Source organism: Amphibalanus amphitrite, unplaced genomic scaffold (assembly GCF_019059575.1).
Source record: "Amphibalanus amphitrite isolate SeventyFive unplaced genomic scaffold, NRLGWU_Aamphi_draft 000334F_arrow, whole genome shotgun sequence".
NCBI classification, from domain to species: domain Eukaryota; kingdom Metazoa; phylum Arthropoda; class Thecostraca; order Balanomorpha; family Balanidae; genus Amphibalanus; species Amphibalanus amphitrite.
The window spans coordinates 184640-201482 of record NW_024881829.1 but is presented as its reverse complement, the minus strand read 5'-3'; the positions used below and the strand labels follow the sequence as shown (position 1 = coordinate 201482).

The following is a 16843-nucleotide window of genomic DNA, read 5'->3' as shown; positions in this document are numbered from 1 at the left end:
AGGGAGGATCTCTCGACAAAACTGCTGGGTCACATCCAGGCGCGCACTCAGGATTTTTGAATGGGGGGGGGGGCACGACCTTCGAACTGGGCCCCCCATGCCGAAGCCCCCCCCCCAAAAAAAAGAAATACGGCCCACGGGGTTATATGTATTTCGGTTGGTTTGAAGCTTGAGCTTTTGTCAATATTTGGTAAAACAATTATTTCAGAACCAGCTTAATTTTCAAAACATTAATATTTTTACGTTAGCATGTTTTTTTCTCAAATGCGACTCAGAGCCCGTATATATACCTAATCATCTAATTTATTACGTAAAACATTTCAATAATAAACATTTTTGCAAGTCCCTCAGAAATCAGCCACGGGCAGCGACTAACTGCCGGCCGGCCCGGGTGGCTGATAGCAGGGGCCGGTCACTGTTTGGCCCGGTTGCAGGGGTGTCGTTTTCCGAAAATGATTGGTAGGGCCCAAAGACGGCGGCCGGCCATATATGACGGAGCTTACAAGGTAGGGTACCCCCAAATCTGTTTTTCTCATCGGATTTCGGCCACTTATTTTTTCGCCCTGGTCATTGACAAGACAAACCAAAATCTTAAAAAAAAAATGGAAGTCTAGGTCCACACCGAGCCCCATGCACAAAACGTGCAGTTATGTAGGCAATAGTGTCGGAGGAATGCACGCCATTCTGGAAGAGGCCCACGCCGACTTAAAAGGACGGCTGTGCTGAAAGGGGCCAGGAACAGCTTTGGGGGCCCAAGCCGACTAAAAAAGACGGCTGCGGGGCCAGGAACGGTTTTGAAGACCCACGCCAATTGAAGGGTTCGACAACCAACGAGGTCTCGAAACACCATGATAGTTAGAAAGACCTGCTTGCCAAAATAAAAGGATGACAGTACGAGAGACGTTCAGAAAGTTACGGGCCCGACCATGAAGGAGCAGAGAGATACAGCATGGACTCATATTAGACCAAAAAGTTCATTTATTCAAATATCCACCGTTAAGACAAACACATTTCACGCAGCGCTTCGCGAGAGCCCTCAAGGTCTCCATAACCAAGTGGTTTTTGGACCCATCCGGCACGTCCAAGATGGCTGCTTTCGTCTCCCTGCTGTCAGCGAAGTTACCACTGCTTATTTCCTTATGTTGGGAAAGAGGTGGCAACCAGAGTGTGCAAGGCTCGGAGAAGAAAGTGGATGCGACAACAACTCGAAGCCACAGCTCACCGCTTCACTGATCGTCACCCCGCCCATGTACGCAGGTGCGTGGTCGTGGATCAGATGCACACTTTATGTCAGCTTCCCTATAGCCTCTCCTCGATGTTTATCGAATGGACGAACATCATCAATTGTGCGCCCCTGTTTAAGAAAGTTGACGAGCAGAGCCCCGTCAGCATCCCAAAATGCAACCACTATCACCTTGCCGACTAACTTCACCTTGTTGCACTTATTTGGTGGCTGTTACTCGGTGTGCTCCCACTTGCGCAGCTCGGTCACGCCCTTAGGGTCAACGTGTGACATCCACAATTCCTATACGGTAACAAGATGTTCAAAGTGACATTTTCTAGATCTTCGATAAAGGGGCCAAAAATTTCGCGCGGAGCCTCCTTTCGAGCTTGTCTTTTCGAGTTAGCAAAGGGTATACATCTTGCAGAGGTCTTGAACATACTAAGACGCTGATGAATTGCTTTGAAGAATCCGATGGTTCTGCACTGCGTGCTTCCAGACAAGAAATATTTGCCATTTTTCAACAAAAAGTGCTCATTTTTCATATTTTCTTGAGTCATAGATAACATGAAAGATTCATGTTATCTATGCTTGAGTCAATGCTGTTGATGGCTAACCACTGCGGGGGTCACCTTCAATGATCTGTTGATCAAAATTGGGCAGGATACCCACATTTGACGCTGCTGTAAGAAAGACAAACCTCGACATGTGTTGTCAGTTGTCACTAACTTTTCGTGAATAACGCTTGGTGCCTTTTCTGCAGTACCTACTATGAACTGAATCACTGCTCTCTTCTGGGTGTCGCCCATCCTATCCGAAATGGCAAACTATGCAGGGATTAATTAGCAGCCCGAATCAATAACAGAACAGACGTAATGGATACGTAAGTGGACATCCCAATAACACATCAAGTTTAACACACCGCCTTGCAGACCGAAATTTCAACTCCTTCATTGTTCGGCCCGAAAGTTTTTTGAACGCCTCTCGTAGATAACGAGCTTGAGTTTTCAGGATCTGATGCGGAAATGACCTGGCGTTGGACCCTCGGGAATCAGGCTGCATCACCCACTCAAATCAATATACCTATGGCCTATTCTGGAGCATCGCGGCACCTTCCGAAGTCGGGGTAGGGCCTCCAGCTGCTGGTGTGGAGATGGATCGGGGTCTATTAGGGGCGGTCGCGTGGTGTGCGGCACTCAGAGGCAGTTATGGACCTCTATTAACCAATTGCTTTTTCGAGCCTCTTAGAAACCAGTGACAAAAGATTGGTAGGGCTCAACGAACATTGGTAGGGCCCAAATAAACATTGGTAGGGCTCGGGCCCTACCAGGCCTATACAAAACGACGCCCCTGCCCGGTTGTGTAGGAGCGGGAGCAGCACTCCTTTTTCACGTATACGAGTATTCACATATTTTTTTAAGGCACATCGACAGGAAATGTCATTATAGCTGATACGATGCGGGATCACAGACTAGAGATCCAGCTTATAACTTATATTTAATGTTTAACCGATGAATCAAATCAACAGGACTATGTACGATGCATGTCGGACACGTACCCAGAATTTCGCCCAAGAGGGGGTCACCTGCTGGTCACCTGACCCCGGGCCCGCGAGTCACCCGGGGGTCCGGGGTCAGCTCAGGCAAGGATGTATCCAGGACCTTTCGATGGGAGGAGGAAGGCACGGTGGGTCCAGTTTCACTAGCAGACGGGTCTCTTTAAAACGGTCTTTGCATGAGAAAATGTGGAAAATTGGCGAGTAAAAGTGCCATTTATGCCCGAGGAGTGTGCCTAATGTACGTACACTAATGCCTAATGTACATGGTATTCTACGAGCGAGCGAAGCGAGCGAGCTCCTCAGAGTCACCGGTGTGTGGCGCGCTCAGAGGTGCCAGTGAAAGGCCGTCAGATGCGCTGGTGTTGGGTCCTCACAGGCGCCGTTGCAGGGTCTTAGGGCTTAGAGACACTGGTGGGGCCATCATTGGCATGTGTGTGGCCCTGCAAAATGGCCTGCAAGTGGGAAGTGGCCCTTCATAGGCTTGCAAGGACACTCAGAGGCTAGTAAGAGGCCCTCAGAGTCACTGATACGTGGCCCTCAGAGGCGCCGGTGTGGGGACTCAGAGCCGTCGATGTAGGCCCTTAAGATGCGCTGGTGGGGGGTCCCTTGGAGGTGGCGCGAGGGGCCTCGCAGTTGCCGTTGTGGGTGCCTTTAGAAACACTGGTGTGGACCGTGTGTCTATCACAGACGGATGTGGAGCCATAGCAGCCAATCCCTCGTTGGCCGTTACTAGGGCCCTGAGCGGCCGGCGAGGTCTCTCAGAAACCGGCATTGGGCCTTTATGAAGATAATTGTGGCTACATAGGAGCCAATAACGTGCCCCACAAGCCCTGTGGTGTCCTTCCGAGTTGAAGTGTGGCCAGCACGAACCCTCTGCTACCAACTGGCGCCGCAGGGCCCCTCGGTTTCGAAGAAACCCTAAACCCGAGAACGGGCACGTACCCCCTCGCTCCCTTGCTATGTCACTGAATCCAAGTGATCAGGGATCCTTTAGGTAATCAGGGGCGTTTCAGATGACCAGGGGTTTTCAATTGATCAGGGGCCCACCAGGTGACCATGGGCCCCTCTGGTAACCAGGCCTTAAGGGGCCCTCAGATGACCTCGAAGGGCTCTCAGATGGCCTTAAAGGGCCCTCAGATGGCCTCAAGTAACCAGGGACCCCATCAATAACCAGGGCCCCTCAGTAAACGGGGGCCACTCAGGTAACTGTAGGAGTCCCGCAGATAACCAGGGTCGGCAAGGTTTCTCAGGTCCGTTTTTGACAAGGCTCGCACTCAGGTGCGAGCCCTTTGCCATCAGCAGAGGGCCCTTTCAAGCCTTTTGAGGGCCGTTTAACGTCTCTGGAGTTCCCATTGAGGCCTTCTAAGGGCCCTTTGAGCAGTCGGGGGGTCTTTGAGGCCTTTTGAGGGCCTCTTGACGTCAGCTGAGGACGTTGGACGCCAGCAGCTGAGGACCGTTTTTGGGCCTTCTGATGGCCATTCGACGCCAATGGATGACCCTCTGACACCAACTGGGGCCCTCTGACACCAGCTAAGGGCCCTTTAAGTTTGACGCTAGCTCAGGGCCCTCTGACATCAGCTGGGGGGCCCTCTGACGCCAGCTCAATACCCTTTGACGCTCTTTAAGGCCTTCTGAGAGCCCCTTGAGGCTTTCTAAGGGCCCCTTGAGGCTTTCTGAGGGCCGCTTGACGCCAACTGAGGACCGCTGGACTCCAGTTGAGGACCGTTTGAGGCCTTCTGATGGCCATTTGGCGCCAGCTGAGGGCCATCTGGCACCAGCTGCTGGCGATTGACGTTAGCTGAGGGCCCTTTGAGGCCATCTGAGGGCCCTTTAAGGCCATCTGAGAGCCCTTTGAGGTCATCTGAGGGCCCCTTAAGGCCATCTGGAGCCCTTCGAGGCCATCTGAGGGCCCTTTGACACCATCTAAGGGCCCTTTGACACCACATGAGGGCCCTATGACGCTAACTGAGGGCCCTTTGAGGTCATCCGAGGGCCCTTCGAGGCCATATGAGGGCCTTTTGAGACCATCTGAGGGCCCTTTAAGGCCATTTGAGGGCCCTTTGTACACGGTCTTCGGTGGTCTAAGGATTAGTTAGAGGCCCATTTGAGGCGGCCTTCGGCCGCCTCAAATGGGCCCCTATTCCTTCGAGCTGGGCCCCCCAACTCGAATGGGGGGGGCACGGGCCCGTGTGCCCCCCTTGTGTGCGCCCTTGGTCACATCTATGATCTGAATGGATCTCTCGACAAAATTGAGGGTTTTGATCTATGATCCGAGTAAATATCAGATCTAGATCCATTGGATCGGATCTCAGATCCACTTTCCCGAATCCATGCACATATCTGACGGAGACAGAGGCAGAGCAAGCATTACAGGTGTCCGAAAAATAATGTCACACCTTTCCAGCGTCAAATGCATGAAAATAATAAACATGAGACTTGCACTTTTCTTACATTTGTATCCCACCTTCTCCCTGATACGGGTAAGCATACGGTCCGGGAAATCAGACACCAACATGTCCAGCTTCTGTAGACTGATCTTGGACCAGACAGATCCAACGTTCCTGGTCAGCGTGCTTTCAGGCTATCATTGTGCCATTTTGTTTACCTCTTACCGGACGTTCGCCCTAAGATTTTCTATCGGCGATAGGTCGTGGAAACTCCCCGGCAATTTGTCCTTCTCTCAGAATGCCGGAAAGTTCGATCTGCACCAGTCCTAGGTCGTTTTAGCTCGATGAGCCGGGGCGCCGAGCTGTTGAACGATGATCCTGGACATGTTCAGAAGAAGTTTTCAGCTGGAGACGTGGCTTGGTGGGCTTCAACTAGAAGAAAACTTCGGTTACCGATGGATTGTCGACTTAAAGGCTGGATGTTCGTTGGCAGTCAGCCTCCTTGCCAGTTCCCTTTTGGATTTGCCCGTCTTAAGCTCCACACTTCGCAATGACGATCTGCGCCACCCGACTAGCGGAAGTCTTCATACCGCGACCTAGCTTGTTCTGAAGCGTCTATCGGCTTCTGTAGCGTGACAACCAGCGCCAAATCGTGCGGAAAGTCATGCCCAGTGCCTCGGCGACCTGGCTGTGGGTCATGCCGCGCGCAACTATGCCGACTGCCCCGTTGCGGGACGATTTGCTGTGCAGTTTTGCCATCCCGGACACCTGGTCCGCTGGCGCTGGGTACTGCCCCGAAAATAACCTCTGTACACCCCTTGACCGGTCAGGGTCACAAAAATTCGAAGGTCACTTGACTAGAACTTAGCCAATATGGTCTCAAAGAGCAAGTAACGCCGAAATTATATTGATATTACGCCGTAGATGGCAAAATGTGGGTTGTAGGAGGGTGTGATAGGTATTGATTTTGGGTCACCCTGTGTGACAAATGATTTCGGTCAGCTTTAGCACTGAAAAAAAATTCCGATCATAAGTGGCGGGGCGGAGAAGGATGGTGTGTGTGTGCGGGGGGGGGGGGTCGGGGCAGGGATAGGGGTTTGCGGGTAGAAAGGAGAGACTGAGAGAGGAGCGGAGCTTGACGAGGTAAGGCACTCAGATTTAAGATAGTTTAAAAAGTAGAATTCTCTTACCAACCTACCTACCGAGAGTATCCGTTTCTCCTGAAGGTGCTGGTAAGGCGTGACATTTCCATCTTTCTGGCTGCTTCGTCTCCACAGATGTTGGTGGCTCGGGTCTGCAGGCATCTGACGATACCTTTCTTGACTGTGTCTGGGTGGTGTGACTTGAAGTTGAGGTAGCGGTCGATTGCTGTCAGTGGCGGATCCAGACTTGCGTTTTGGGGGGGGCCAACTCCTGCAAGTAACCAAACCTAGGGTACCCCCAAATCCTGTTTTCTCATCGGATTTAGGCCACTTATTTTTTCGTCACAGCCCTGAACCGATATTTTTTTTAACTAAAAATAAAAAAATATAGAAATGGTAGCCCACCCAACCCGAGCCTAAATATTACTTTGAAAACACTTCAAATTGCTTTTGTCGACCAATTAGCCCGCTCCGGGTCGGTGCGTGGCGCAGCCTTCGCGGGCTGGGAGGTGTCGGTTGGACCCCCTGCCGTTCTTCGGCCCCTGATTAAGCTAGAGCTCGCGGAAAAAAAAAAACAGGCGTGTTGCCCGTGAGTGACGAGACGAAGCCGATGATACCCGATTTTAAGGTCCTTGGTCATTGGTTGACCTTCCAGGGCGGTGTTTCACGGTCGTGCTGACAGCCGCTGACAGCGCATTCCGCGAGCTAAGGTCAGCCTTTGGTAGTGTTGTGGGTATAGGCTTCTTGATGTCTCCATTGAAACCAAAAATGCCATCAGCGCTGGCAGCGGCTGGCAGCGTGCCGTGAAACACCGCCCAGGTCAGGTCACAGACCCAAAAGACGGGAAAATCAGGACCTGTCAGAACCTCCTAAAGTAAGGCTGTAATACGTTTTTTTTGTGCTGATCACAAATTTCATGTTAGTTTGGATCATAGATAATGTCTTCATGCGTTTAGGCCATGTCGGGGCAGGTCAGGTCAGATCAACCAGTAGGGGTACTTATGGGCGTCCGTATAGCAGGTGTCCTCTACCACTGGCAGCTACGTAACATGATACGAAGGCATCAAAACTACTTCGTAAATGTTCAAATGGCTGCAAAATGCTAAATTCAAAATCAGCTAAACGAAACTATCCTAGAAACATGTTAAACTCGGAAAAGTGCACCGAGGTCATCAAAGGTCAATGACCTGACTTGACCGTAAGGTGGCATTGGCATCCGCCCTAATGCGTGGGAGCAACATCATATCACATGTTTGAGCGTTTTAAACCACGAAAAGACTATAAAAGCGCGGATAATGTGAGCCGACATACGCCGAATCGCTATTCCGGCCAAACATGGCCTCCAACATGGCCAAACATATGGTGCGTTCGGAGAGGCACATTCCACGTGGAATCCGTTGAATATTCCATGCGCGCGGAATATTTCCGGAGATTAGCCGTTCAGAGAGATACGCCTCCGAACGCGGCACGGGGAATATTCCCGGGGACGGTGAATATTCCATGCTCTCCGAACGCACGGATAGTCTCGAGAAATAGGCCACAAGTCAAAGTTCACTTGGGTCAGGGTCATGAAATTTTCAGACTTTGTCACCATGAGGGTACTAAAGTTTCGTCGCGATCGGCTTCATGATACCTTACACGATAACTTCACACGTCGATCGAGAGTTAAAGCATGGATGAAGGAGAACCTGGGGATGAAGGTTCTTTCATCCATGGTTAAAGTGTGCAATAAGAACTTCTTGGGTGAAGACAAGACCAACACTTTTATCAAGCTCACAGATTTTTAATGATACGGTATTTTCTCTCTACCTACTACGCCCTTCTCACATTCATTTTTCTTAAGTGTTTTTGGGGACAAAAAATATATGTTGTTCCCCTTTCAGGCTTGGGGGCATGACCCCGTGGCCCCCCTGGATCCGCTAGGCCGAAACTAACTAGGTCGTTTTCAAACGGTCTGATATTTCAGGTCATAGTTTGCAAACGGCCGGTGTTTTCAGGTAGTTTCATATGGCCTGACTGGGCCAGGCCGTTTGCAAACGGACCGAATTTTCATACGGCCTGTAACATATATTCAGATTTCGACATCTGTCGTAGCATCAAATGCTGATGTGGCGCACTCAAAAGCCGGAATTGGTCCTTGGATGCCGTAAGGACCCTTTTAAGAAATAAGTGACCCGACTGACCCTTAGAGATTGGCCTGAGCTGTGACCGAAATAAGTCTTTTACCGTTTCGCAGGAAGGGACAAAAAGGTCCCTCATATGCTTCTTGTACAATTACGAAACAAAACAAGTTTTTTTTTTCAACGAAAACTCAGTGAGTTTTCCTAAAAAATTTATTGCGCATATTCCGTGAATGAAAAGTTGCCGGGTCATGTCAGGTCAGGCTGCCACAGCAAGTTTGTTAACTTGACAGCTCAATCGATATTTATGCAATAAGACCTCGGGTGACGATAAGACATGACGACACTTTATGAAGGAAGCTAGTAAACCCGGTAGTTTCTCCATAGGCGCGGGAACCGGGGGGAGGGGGCAGTGGTGGCAGCTTGCCCCCCCCCCAACTCTGGGGCCGTGCGGGCGGTGCCCCCACAACTTTCAGACAGAATACCGCTCCTTTTTGCAAATGTTTTCTTTTTTTGTTGAAAAAGCCAAGGGATGAAAAATAAGTGGCCTAAAACCGGCGAGAAAACTATATTTGGGGGATCCTAGGTTGATCTCTATCATGGTGTGACCTCCCCCCCCCCCCGTCTAAAAGTAGTTCCCGCGCCCCTGGGTTTCTCTACGCTATTGAATCACGCTGCTGATTCTAGTAAGTATCTACTACACAACCTTCTCACATTAATTTTTCTTCGAGCGTTTTGGGGGGCCAAAAGATATGTTGGCCCCCTCTTTCAGGCTTTTTGGGCCCATAGCCCCGGTGGCCCCCTTGAATCCGCCAGTGGGGGCGGTGCCCCCACAACTTTCAAACGGAATACCGTCCTTTTTTGCAATTGTTTTCTTTTTTTTTGTTGAAAAAGCCAAGGGATGAAAAATAAGTGGCCTAAAACCGGTGAGAAAACTAGATTTGGGGGGACCCTAGGTTGATCTCTATTATGGTGTGCTCCCCCAGTCTGAAAGTAGTTCCCGCGCCCCTGACTTTCTCTACGCTATTGAATCACGCTGCTGATTCTAGTATCTACTACGCAACCTTCTCACATTAATTTTTCTTCAAGCGTTTTGGGGGGCCAAAAGATATGTTGGCCCCCTCTTTCAGGCTTTTGGGGGGCCATGACCCCGGTGGCCCCCCTGGATCCGCCAGTGGGGGCGGTGCCCCCACAACTTTCAGACGGAATACCGTCCTTTTTTGCAACTGTTTCTTTTTTTTTTTGTTGAAAAAGCCAAGGGATGAAAAATAAGTGGCCTAAAACCGGTGAGAAAACTAGATTTGGGGGGACCCTAGGTTGATCTCTATTATGGTGTGCTCCCCCAGTCTGAAAGTAGTTCCCGTGCCCCTGACTTTCTCTACGCTATTGAATCACGCTGCTGATTCTAGTAGGTATCTACTACGCAACCTTCTCACATTAATTTTTCTCCAAGCGTTTTGGGGGGGCCAAAAGATATGTTGGCCCCCCCTTTCAGGCTTTTGGGGGGGGGCCATGGCCCCGGTGGCCCCCCCCCCCCTGGATCCGCCAGTGATTGCTGTTGGTTTGCGGTAGACCGATGTTCTGAATGCTTCCTCAGATTTCTCCACTTGGACGTCAAGGAATGGTAGTTTGTTGTCGACTTCTGTTTCCTTTGTAAATTGGATGGAAGGTCGGAGGCTGTTGAGGTGGTCTAGGAATGGTGTTATGTCCTCGCGATGGTCCCACAGGACGAATGTGTCGTCGACATATCGCAGCCACAGGGATGGTTTCAGTGGTGCTGTTTGTAAGGCTAGCTCTTCGAAGTTTTCCATGTAGATGTTGGCGATTACCGGTGACAGATCCCATGGCCATTCCTTCAGTTTGTTGGTAGAAGTCATCGCCCAGTTGGAAGGCGGTGGTGGTGACACAGAATGTCAGTAGTTCCATGATGTCATCAGTCGGGATTGTCGTTCTTTCGGGCAGTGTATCGTCGCTCTCCAGTCTTGTCCTCACTATGCTCAGAGCTTCGGTAGTGGGCACATTGGTGAACAGACTCACCACATCGAAGCTTATCATTTGCATGTTCGGCGAAGGTCGCATGGCCGACGAAGTGGGCTGAGTTCTTGACATATGTAGGTGTTTTGCCACTCAGTGGGTTGATGATCTTGACGAGGAACTGGCTCAGAGGATGGCAGGCTGAGCCACGGCAGCTTACTATTGGTCTTAGCGGCACATTGGTTTTGTGTACCTTTGGCAGTCCGTACATGTGTGGAAGTTTGCTGTGATGTTGGCTCAGCTTTCTGTACTGGGCGTCCGTGAGTTGTCCCTTGTCCTTGTTCTTCTTAAGGAGCTTTGTTAGTTTGCGTTCACAGGCCGGGGTTGGGTCTTTCTTCAGTTTGGTGTACGATCCATCTGTCACAATGCTGTTCATCTTGTGGTCGTATTCCTTCTTGTCCATGACAACGGTGGTGTTTCCTTTGTCTGCTGGAAGTATGATGATGCTGCCGTCTTGTTTGAGGTTGTTGATTGCTGCCAGTTCCTCTTTGGTGGTATTGGCCTTTGGCGGTTTGGCCCTTTCCAATGCATGCCTGACTTTCCAGCGTAGTTCTTCTGCATGTTCTCTGTTAATGTGGGATGTTCCTTCCTCGATTGGGGCCACGATGTCTATGTTGTTTATCCGCTTGGTGGATGTTGCGAAGTTGAGTCCCTTGTTGAGTATGGTCTCTTCAGATGCCGACAGTTGTCGCTTGCTGAGGTTCACTACAGCTCTGATGGGCTGTAACGGAGTCCCGGTATGTGCGATCTTCTTCAGTTTTTCTAGTTTAAGTAACATGCTCCGACGACTTCAACCGCATCAAATCATCAGTCATCAGGTCACATACCATTGTGGACCATGCCACAAAGAAGCGGCATATGACAAAACTAGAAAAACTGAAGAAGATCGCACATACCAGGACTCCGTTACAGCCCATCAGAGCTGTAGTGAACCTCAGCAAGCGACAACTGTCGGCATCTGAAGAGACCATACTCAACAAGGGACTCAAACTTCGCAACAGCCACCAAGCGGATAAACAACATATATCGGGGTTACATGAGCACAGTAAATACGTATTTAGCCGCTAATTCGAATTAGGAACGCATTACCGACTCATGTAGCCACCTGCTAGTACGAATTGGCGATCCGATCCGCGGTTACATGAGCAAAGCAAATACGTATCACGATCGGATTCACCGCTGATGCGAATTAGGAGCGTACTACCGACTCATGTATCCACCTGCTAATACGAATCGGCGGTCCAAACAAAATCCGCTGAGAAAGAGGCTTAGAAGCGAATAGGACCAAGATACGTATTACAGGAGCTATTTCTTTCCAAAAAGAAACATTAAAATGCAAAATAATAGGTATTTTTTTCATTTGCTTCTTTTGAAATAATTATTAAAAAAATATGTCGGTATTTTGTCAATAAATATAGTGAAAACCAAAAAGAAAATATCAAAGTACTTTCAGTTGAAACATTTTTCTGACAGCACTACAGACGAATCAAGGGAGGCAAGTGCTCAATGAATCAAAGCAAGACAACTTTATGTTTAACTTTTTTGGTAAGTTAATTGAGAATGTTTTGAGCAGATTAAATGCAAAAAAGACATAAGATATTAAGTTTTTAATTCAGTCACCTCTATTGCTACGGAAGTGCGCCACATTTGTATGCTATTTCGTTTGTAATGCGCATCGGGCCGAGAGCCAAACTAGATCCGTTTGACGTCACTGATACGAATTTGCTCATGTAGTCGGTGCACCGAATGCGTTCTTGGGGAGCTGATGCGAATTAGCGTAGTGCGTATTTGGGAACGGATCGCTCATGTAACCACCAGGCCTGAGGCACACGATTCGGGCCGTATTTCACAAGAACTATTCTTTGCTGACTGGAAGCGTCAAAATGCAAAATACTAAGCATTTTTTTATTGGCTGCCTCGTAGAAAATAGCAAAAAAATGTTGGTATTTTGGTTTAGTCTTTGCATGTGAAATAAAATGAATGAAATATTTTGATAGATAATTTTTTTCTGACCACCCTGCTGTCGCTGCATGGCGAATCAGTGCCCACTGACTTAAAACAAGAAAACTTTGTTTTCATTTTTTGATTTCATGTTAATTTTAAATGTTTTTGAGCCTATCAAATGATAAAAGTATTTAAAATTTAGTTCAGTCGTCCCGGTAAATGCCGCAACTGCGCCATGACTGTACGCTAATCCTATTCCGTTTGTGATGCGAATTACCGGCCGTCGAGGAGTCAGCCCGGGTGAGCCAAACAAGATCCGTTTGACGTAGATAAAACGAATTAGTCTCATGTAACCGGTGCCGTAGATACGTTTGTGGGGAGCTGATGCGCATTAGCGTAGTGCGTATTTGGAACGGATCGCTCATGTAACCCCGGTAATAGACATCGTGGCCCCAATCGAGGAAGCAACATCCCACATTAATAAAGAACATGCAGAAGAACTACGCTGGCAAGTCAGGCATGCATTGGAAAGGGCCAAACCGCCAAAGGCCAATACCACCAAAGAGAAACTGGCAGCAATCAACAACCTCAAACAAGACGGCAGCATCATCATACTTCCAGCAGAAAAAGGAAACACCACCGTTGTCATGGACAAGAACGAATACGACCACAAGATGAACAGCATTGTGACAGATGGATCGTACACCAAACTGAAGAAAGACCCAACCCCGGCCTGTGAACGCAAACTAACAAAGCTCCTTAAGAAGAACAAGGACAAGGAACAACTCACGGACGCCCAGTACAGAAAGCTGAGCCAACATCACAGCAAACTTCCACACATGTAAGGACTGCCAAAGGTACACAAGACCAATGTGCCGCTAAGACCAATAGTAAGCTGCCGTGGCTCAGCCTGCCATCCTCTGAGCCAGTTCCTCGTCAAGATCATCAACCCACTGAGTGGCAAAACACCTACATATGTCAAGAACTCAGCCCACTTCGTCGGCCATGCGACCTTCGCCGAACATGCAAATGATAAGCTTCGATGTGGTGAGTCTGTTCACCAATGTGCCCACTACCGAAGCTCTGAGCATAGTGAGGACAAGACTGAAGAGCGACGATACACTGCCCGAAAGAACGACAATCCCGACTGATGACATCATGGAACTACTGACATTCTATGTCACCAGCACCGCCTTCCAACTGGGCGATGACTACTACCAACAAACTGAAGGAATGGCCATGGGATCACCCCTGTCACCGGTGATCGCCTACATCTACATGGAAAACTTCGAAGAGCTGGCCTTACAAACAGCACCACTGAAACCATCCCTGTGGCTGCGATATGTCGACGACACATTCGTCCTGTGGGACCATCGCGAGGACATAATACCATTCCTAGACCACCTCAACAGCCTCCGACTCTCCATCCAATTCACAATGGAAACAGAAGTCGACAACAAACTACCATTCCTTGACGTCCAAGTGGAGAAATCTGAGGAAGCATTCAGAACATCGGTCTACCGCAAACCAACAGCAACCGACCGCTACCTCAACTTCAAGTCACACCACCCAGACACAGTCAAGAAAGGTATCGTCAGATGCCTGCAGACCCGAGCCACCAACATCTGTGGAGACGAAGCAGCCAAAAAGATGGAAATGTCACGCCTTACCAGCACCTTCAGGAGAAACGGATACCCAACGAGCTTCATGAAACACAAACCCAAGGAAGCATCCCAACAACAACCAAGGAATAAGCCCATCACGACAGTATCCCTCCCATACAACAGAGGACTGTCAGAGAAGCTAAAGCGAATCTGCGGAACATACAACATCAGGACGGTGTTCAGAAGTACCACCACCCTCCGCAAGTCACTCACAAAGGTCATACCGCTAACCACCAAGGAGCAAACAAAGAACTGCATATACGACATCCCGTGCAGCTGCGGCAGGTCATACAAGGGCGAGACTGGCCGCCCACTGGCGGTCAGGCTCGAAGAACACAGGAAGGCCACCATCCGAGGCGAAACACTGAAATCCGGTGTGGCGGAGCATGCATGGTCTGAAAAAGGAGATCACAGACCTGCTTGGGATGATACCACCATCATCGACAAGGAGCCACACTGGAAAATCAGAAAGATCAAGGAAGCCGCACACATGGCGCTGGCCAGCAACCCCATTAGTAAGCCAAGCGTTGACATCAGCCCAATATGGCTCCCACTACTAAGGAAATCACAAAAACATCTGGGGGATAAATGACACCAAGTCTCCAGCTCCATAACGATGTCTACCTCGATAGTGGAATGGTTAGAGAACCGTGGACTATCACCGGGGAAACCCGAGTCCGATTCCCGCTGACTACAGGAGCTTTCGAACGGTATGACACGTACGGCGCAACGCCACCAACATCCAGGTCCTTCTAAGGGCCAAAGAACACCTGACGACGGCCGGAGACGTAACTGGCCGAAACGTTGTGAAACTAACATCTCAACTCAAGACGGGGACGAAAGTCCGACAACTAACATCAGTGAAATTTGCTGTGCAATTTGGCCATCCCGGACACCTGGTCCGCTCGCCATGGCTACTACCCCAAAAATAGCCTCTGTTAAAGGGACTACCCCACCTTTAACATGGGGTTTGAGTTGAGATAGCCAAGTTTGCGGCGAGGTTCAGAAACCGCTATCTATCTAGGTTGCAACCCCCGCGGCCTCTTGGTGTTGAAGAAATTCGTTCCCTTCATTTGAAAATGGGCCTTGTACAAAGCCCTATCTTCAACATGGAGCGACCGTTAGTGTGACGTCACCTCGTTTAGTCATTCTGATTTTAATGGGTTTGTTCGTTGAAAAATCGCTTAAAACTTGGTCTGAAATTTGTTGTGGTGCCTACAGAGTAAAAAAAATCAGCTTTATGACAGCAATGTGGCCTGGGGAAGGAGGTAATTTTGGGCTGTGACGTCACATATTTGAAAGTTTGTGTTTGGAATATGGGAAGCCTAAGATGTTTAATGAAAAATAAATGCCAGAACCGTGTTCCTGGTCATCCAATCTATAAAGTCGGGCACAATTTAACTGGTTTTAACAACATTTTAGAAGGTGGGATAGTCCCTTTAACCACTTGACCAGTCAGGGCCACAAAAATTCGAAGGTCACGTGACTAGAATGCAGCCAATATGGTCTCTAGGAGCAAGTAACGCTGAAAATATATTGAAATTACGCCGTAGAAGGCAAAATAAAGGTTGTGGGAGGATGTGACATTGATTTTGGGTCACCCTGCATTATATCTGTAGCACTGAAAACATTACCGATCATGAGTGGCGGGCCTTAGGGGGAGGGGCGGGGGAGGGGGGGGGGGGTCGGGGCCGGGATAGGGGGTTGCGGGGAGAAAAGGGAGTTGGGGAGGGGGCGGAGCTTGACGAGGTAGGGCACTCAGATTTGAGATAGGTTGATAACAGAATTCCACAAAACACTGAAATATTATCGATCATGTCTATGTACTAGTCTCGGAGCTGGGCGGGAAGCACCCAGTACTTACTGTTTGAGCTACCTGCCGAGAACGTACCTTAATATATAGCTTCGGTAACTGGGATATAAAAAAACGTATATGTATCTGCGGTGCGGGCGGAGAAGAAGCCAGTACCTACTTTTTCAAATGCAAAGATGGGATTGGAGAGGAGGGAAAGGATGGGAGTAGTTGGGAGGGGAGGGGAGTTGAGGGAGGGAGGGAGCAAAGAAGTGTGATAAAGAAGACTGGGAGGGGAGGGTGAGAGACATATGGGGAGGAATAAATGAGTTTATCATTGAGTCAGTGAGCGACAGTCGTGAGAGTGGAAGTGAGGGAAGGGGAGAGAAGAGGTATGGAAGCAGGCAGGGAGGGTTAGGGAGAAACGGGAAGGGTAGGGGCGGAGCAGGGCGCGGAAGCATCATTATCTACTTATTTTTTAACCCTTACTTTTCAAGGTCACGGAAATATTATAGCATACGTCGGTCACGTGACACATGCTTTATGGTCCATTTAGGCCATATATTTCGAATTTGATGTCGTTTGTGTCATTCGAGGTAATTTTGAGTTGAATTTAGCTTAGGTCAGGTCACTTTCAGGTCAAAAAAGGTCAAATTTTGAAGTTGAAATTTTTGAACGAGACTGGGAATATGAATAATTTATAAAAATTCAATATTTGTAAAATCCGAGATAGTAATAACACAGTCTACTCTAAGTCCTCTCATGCAAAGAAATAAGATCTAGCTTAAAAACTGAGCTCTTGGGAGCGATTGCCGTGGTTCATATTTTGCGTCGAAATCACGTCATTTCCGGCCGACCTATGGTAGCTACAAAGCTCATATTTCGACAGAGGGTGTCAAATTGATGGAGCCAAATGTGCTGTACGTTTAGCGTCGATACGTCAAGCGGTTTGGATGTTATTGCAGACAAACGGGAGGGGG

General features: G+C 49.0%; 1 protein-coding gene across 1 annotated transcript; it reads left to right on the top strand.

The window, feature by feature from the left end:
* The first annotated feature begins 13054 nt into the window (after positions 1 to 13054).
* On the top strand, positions 13055 to 14715 carry LOC122388745. The gene is made up of 3 exons (XM_043380124.1): positions 13055 to 13248; positions 13595 to 14174; positions 14704 to 14715. Exons 1-3 carry the CDS (start codon positions 13055 to 13057, stop codon positions 14713 to 14715), a joined length of 786 nt encoding a protein of 261 aa, XP_043236059.1.
* Positions 14716 to 16843: the final 2128 nt, after the last annotated feature.

Coding starts and splice junctions, on each gene's coding strand:
- LOC122388745 (XM_043380124.1), top strand. CDS start 13,055: ATGGACAAGAACGAATACGACCACAAGATGAACAGCATTGTGACAGAT. Junction 13,249..13,594: donor CACAGCAAACTTCCACACAT/GTAAGGACTGCC, acceptor CTATGTCACCAG/CACCGCCTTCCAACTGGGCG.